The following is a 6,000-nucleotide window of genomic DNA, read 5'->3' on the forward strand; positions in this document are numbered from 1 at the left end:
AAATTACCACCTCATGCCACACAACCAGCCAGTTGCCTCTGATAAAATCACGCTTTTTGAGTCAGTGATCTGCTCTTAATGAATTGTGTATATTATCAGTGATCTACTCTTAATGAATCGGGTATATTTCCACAACATACCGGTATAGCCTACAAAAATATATTAGAGCTTCCCACATCCCTGTGGAAAGTTTTCTTGTTTTTGTCAGTGTTCTTGATCCCCACCTATTACCATAGGTGGAGATCTTTGTGTTCATCGTTATTATTATATTATTATTAAGCTTCACCATATACAGTATATGTTGAAACTTATTGTTTTGGTATGTTGAAACTTATTGTTTTGGTAAGTATTATTATTTTTCTTTGCACTTTTTTCTTAGATCTTGATATTATACAGGATGGTATCCTAGGATAACTCAAGTACTTGCGCCAAAAATTAATGATGACCTATTTTTTAAGGTCATATATTTATTTTTGGTGCAAAAATTGCATATTTGAAATTGAAATATCTCAGAAACTTATTGAGATGCAGCTATGTGGTTGAAAATCATATGATGAAACAGTTTGCCGAGAATTTTGGCTTAATATTTTGCCATTTAGTCCAGTGGAAAGTACCGAACTCAAATCTGCTCAGTTGTTTTGTAATGCATTATAGAGAAAACCGCAAAAGCTGTAAAGCTCTATCTTTACAGAAATATAGCCGGGGTCCCTTTCAGTATCTGAAAGGAATTGGTTACAGTTTAGCATAAGGTTAGCCAGTTATTGAGACAAATGTAAAATGTACCCATGCTAACAAAGACAATCAGTACCATTAATAGTTACGGAGAAGCTTTCCTAATGCAGCTATACAATAAGTTTGCAGGTAACCAGTTATTTTATTATTTTATTATTATTATTATTATTACTGTTGTTGTTATTGTTTTTGTTGTTACTGTTGTTGTTTTTCCATCATTTTCGTCTCCAGTTGTTATTATACTTATTGAGGATGTGCAGCATCATGACCCTTTTACATTGACCCGGTTTCAGTGATCCTGGCTTACTTTTCAAGGTCACGGGTCCAAAAATGTTTAAAAATCATGCTTTTCCAACCCCAGTTTACTGCAAAACTACTATAGATATATGAACATGGAAGGTAGTCCCATGATAAAATTATTTTCCAAACATTCTTATAGATGAAATCCGAAGGACATTCATCTGCTACATGATGATACTTGAGATACCTCACATTTCAGTAAATTCATTTGCTCTTCCATACAGCAAAAAACAAAGCAGAAATGAGGCACTTCTTGGTCCTAGAAGTTTTACGTTCTCCTGGGCTAGGTCTGTATAATTTTTGATGGCAGTTTGACAAACGGTTATTAAGTTAGTTCAAAAACACAGCATTCTCATACGTGGAGATCAGTAACCATCTCTGACGGTTACACTCTTCTGGTTGTTTTACTTATTCCATCAGTTTTCGTCTCTGATTTTCATCATACTTATTGAGGATGTACAGCACCATGACCCAATTATATCGACCCTGTGTCTGTGACGAACTGTTTTCAAGGTCACAGGTCCAAAAATGTCCAGAAATCATAAATTTTCAACCTCAGTTTACTCCCAAAACAATTATAGATACACGAATATGGAAGGAAATCGTATGATGAAAATATTTTCCAAACATTTGTATAGAAAAAATCTGAAGGTTATTCATGCATGACATTTTCATATTTTGGACACCCCAGTTTACATCACTTGCTCTTCCATATGGAAACACACACACACACACACACACACACACACACACACAAATGAGGCACTTCTTGGCCCTGTAAGTTCTGTCTTGTCCTGAACCAGGTCTGTGGACTTTTGGGTGGCAGTTTGACCAACGGTTTTTTAGTTATTCCAAAAAACGAGTTTCAGTGACCTTGACCAGGTCTAAAAATGTCCACAAATCATTCATTTTCAACCTCAGTTTACTCCCAACCTATTACAGATACATAATCATGGAAGGAAATCCCGTGATAAAATTATTCTCCAAACATTTGTATTGAAAAATTTTGAAGGTCAGTCGTACGTGACGTTACAATGTATCGGTCACCTCACTTTGCAATTGCTCTTCCATACAGGAAAAACCAAATCATAAATGAGGCGCTTATTGGCCTTATAAATGTTTGATCAACATTTTTTTAGTTATTAAAAATAACATAAGTTGTGCCTGTCAGCAATATTCTCCTATGTGAAGATCAGCAACTGTCTCCGACATTTAGTCTTCTAATTATTATCTATCTAGCTATCTATTGCCAGACGCCTCAATCCCGTTTGGGGTGGCCACAAACAAATCGCCTCCAAGTCGCCCTGTCCCCCGCCATTTCACTGCCCTGCTCCCAACTCACACCCCCCTTTCTCATATACCTCTCCACCCCATCCCTCCATCTCATCCTCGGCCTTCCCCTCCCTCTTCCCTCCTCCACCTCACTCACATACACTCTCTTCATCAGTCTTTCACCCTCCATCCTCTCCACATTATTATTATTATTATTATTATTATTATTATTTAAGGAATTGTTGAACATAGAGAATGAAAGTAATGCGAGTATAAGTGGCTGGGGAATAGCTGGGAGGAGAAGGGATGTTAGAAGAGAGGAAGATATCAGTAGGATGGAAGTTGTGGAGGCAATGAAGAAAGCCAAAATTCGGAAGCCCCAGGAATTGATGGAGTGTGTGGTGAAATGCTGAAGCACGGGGTAGAGATAGTAGTAGAATGGATGTGGAAGATGTGCAGATTGGCCTGAGAGGAAGGTAAAGTCTTGAAGGATTGAAAGTCAAATATAATTATTCCCTGTGCAAAGGAAAAGGGGAAAAAGAACTGTGTGGTAATCATAGGGGCATTTGTCTTAGTGTAATAAGAAAAGTATATGGTAGGATACGTATTGACAGAGGGAAATAACAGAGGAATTAATTGGAGAAGAACAGGGAGGTTTTAGGAAGGGAAGAGGTTGTGTAGATCAGATATTCATTCTTAGGACTATAGTGAAAGAGTTTCTAGAGAAGGGAAAGAAGTTGTATGCGGCCTTCATGAATTTGGAGAAAGCATAAGACAAGGTGGATAGACAAGGATTGTGGAAAGTATTAAGAATATATGGAGTAAATGGGAAGTTCCAGAATGCCGTGAAGAGTATGTATGAGGGGGCCAAATCTGCAATGTGTGTGGATAGTGAACTGAGTGAATTTTTCTGTTTGAAGGTTGGATTGAAACAGGGATGTGTCATGTCCTCATGGTTGTTAAATCTTTATATGGATGGGGTTATAAAAGAGATACAAGGTAGGGCAGTGGATGTTGGAGCGGCCCTAATGAGAGAGGGCAGTGTTTGGAAACTACCTGTACTGTTGTTTACAGATGATACTGTGTTCAGTTAAGACAAAGGGGAACTGCAGGGCTTGGTACATGAGTTTGGTAGTGTAAGAAACGGAATCTAAAGGTGAATGTTGGGAAGAGTAAAGTTGTGGTCTTCGAGAGAAATGAAGCCACTGAATGTACAGTGAGGATGTATGAAAAGGAAATGGAAAATGTGAGTGCGTTTAAATAACTGGGTAGTGTGATGAGTAAGGATGGAAGTATAGAGAGTGAAGTGCTTGAAAGGGTACGACAAGGAAGAAAGGTTGCTGGTTCTTTGAGAACAGTGATAAGAAACAGGGAAGTGAGCATGGAAGTGAAACAGTTACTGCATGACAGTGAGGCTGGATGAGGAGGAAATGGAAAATGTGAGCGTGTTTAAGTACTTAGGTAGTGTGATTTGAGTAAGGATGGAAGTTTAGCGGGTGAAGTGCTTGAAAGGGTACAACAGGGAAGAATGGTTGCTGGCTCCTTGTAAGCAGTGATAAGAAACATGGAAGTGAAAAAGTTACTACATGACAGTATTGTGATACCAACTCTAACATATGGAAGTGAAGCTTGGATCGTGTTGGAGGGACACAAGTCAAGAGTGAGAGCAGTGGAAATGAGTTATTTGAGAGGAAGATGTGGAGTCACATGGAGAGACAGACTGACAAATGAGGAAGTGAAGAAGCGTTGTGGTGTGGATGTGGATGTGATAGGAAGCGTTTGGAGAAACACACTGAGGTGGTTTGGCCATGGGGAGAGGATGGAGAGCGAAATACTGACGATGAGTGTGTATGTGAGTGAGGTGGAGGGGGAGGCCAAGGATGAGATGTAGGGTTGGAGTGGAGGAGTATATGTGAGAGGGGGTCGTGAGCTGGGGAGCAGGGCAGTGAAATGGCTGGGGACAGGGCGACATGGAGGCGATTTGTTTGTGGCCACTTGTTACGGGATTAAGGCGTCTGACAATAGATATATAGATTATTATTATTATTATTATTATTATTATTATTGTTGTTGTTGTTTTTATTAATAATTTTATTGCTTATTTTAGCATTGCGATATTTCAAAGGCTATTTGACTACAACCTTCAAACCTGGCCGACTAAGTCGGACAGCTGACCGCTTCTTATGGCCAAATATGGTGCTAGTCTGTAAACTGGATCTCCTGATATTATCGGATATTATCCGGAACCCAGAAAGGTGAGTCAGCCACGTTATCTCATGAACCACATAAGCTAGGAGGCTGAAAATTTACTACAGTAGGGTGGACGCAGCGCGGAAAGGAGAATGGTTATGTTTATTCTCTGAGACTGCCTAGGTCGTAGGGTCAAAAATTGGAACTTTTACGGATATTCCGGAGTCATCAAAGATTAAAGTTCGAGCCACCAAACTTGGCGGCTTATAGACTGTGATAGCCTAAGGTAACATGCACAAGATCAGTGACCTTGACCTAAAGGTTCCTTTGAAGCTCGGCTTCTTGTAGACAGTGTCTGTGGGAAGTTTTTCTTGATCAGAATTGTCTTTGGACAATTTAACAGTGCTTTAGTTGTTGTTGTTGTTGTTGTTGTTATTATTATTATTATTATTATTATTATTACTATTATTATTATTATTATTACTATTATTATTATTATTATTATATCCTCACCCTGCCCTAGGGTGGGAAAGGAGGTCCGAATGATGATGATGATGATGATAATAATTATTGTTATTATTATCTTTCCAGCCTGATGCTGGGAAATTCCTGCATTTCGACCACGTAACTTTTTGGGTGGGCAACGCCAAGCAGGTAAGTTTCTTTGGCTACTGTCTGCACTTTAACTTTAGCCAAAATTGCCATCTCTCTCTCTCTCTCTCTCTCTCTCTCTCTCTCTCTCTCTCTCTCTCTCTCAGATGCAAAGATGTAACAACCGACTGACACTAGAATTTGATACTATACTTTTTTACTTAGATTTGACCCAGAATTATCATTTCTCCATCGTGAATGCAGAGTTGTAATGATAGATTCGCATTTGAAGTGCGATGGAGAGAATGTAGTCATAGACTTACCTCATTCTGCCGCTGTACTACGTGAAATGAGCATCAAAAGACTAAAATCTGGGGCAGATGAAGGTGAATCAAAATTAATATAATAATCAGCAGTATACGGGATGATGTGTTATAACGGATCCCAACTTCCGGGTGCTGCAGGCACGGCTTAGCCAGAATTACTAATACCTATCGAGCAGTTTTCTCATATTACCTTTTTTCATTTATTACACTGTTCATATAGTTACTTCATGAAGCAGCCAAAATGTACGCTTTCTTCACACCAAGACATTAAGCCGTCCCTACAGCACGCAAGATAGGAGGGCTCCAGTTACGGACCATCCTGGATAAGCAAACCAGCTGCAGTAAGGGACCTGCGTGTGTAAACTGACAGTTGCGGTTCATACTGTGGGAAATATTTATTAGGTGTTGTATTGTAAGCGCTGTTTGAGAATTCGTACCACGTCTTCCTTTGGTATATTTTTCCATATAGAGAGCCGGTGATGACGTTACCATGGCAGCACCACACCTCACCTCACCACAACACCTCACCTCACCACAACACCTCACCTCACCACAACCCTATCATACTACCGTTACATCACCGACCACA

At 39.5% G+C, this 6,000-nt stretch overlaps 1 protein-coding gene across 1 annotated transcript in view; it reads left to right on the forward strand.

Annotated features, from left to right (window-relative positions):
* Hpd (4-hydroxyphenylpyruvate dioxygenase) overlaps nucleotides 1-6,000 on the forward strand; it is a 140,875-nt gene that overhangs the window by 49,462 nt on the left and 85,413 nt on the right. Inside the window, exon 3 of the mRNA XM_080283410.1 lies at nucleotides 5,086-5,148. Within this exon, the coding sequence (XP_080139536.1) occupies nucleotides 5,086-5,148 (63 nt within the window). The remainder of the gene's footprint in view (nucleotides 1-5,085; nucleotides 5,149-6,000) is intronic.

Source organism: Coenobita brevimanus, chromosome 97, assembly GCF_032717465.1.
Source record: "Coenobita brevimanus isolate Jiangsu-jjx chromosome 97, ASM3271746v2, whole genome shotgun sequence".
NCBI classification, from domain to species: Eukaryota; Metazoa; Arthropoda; class Malacostraca; order Decapoda; family Coenobitidae; genus Coenobita; species Coenobita brevimanus.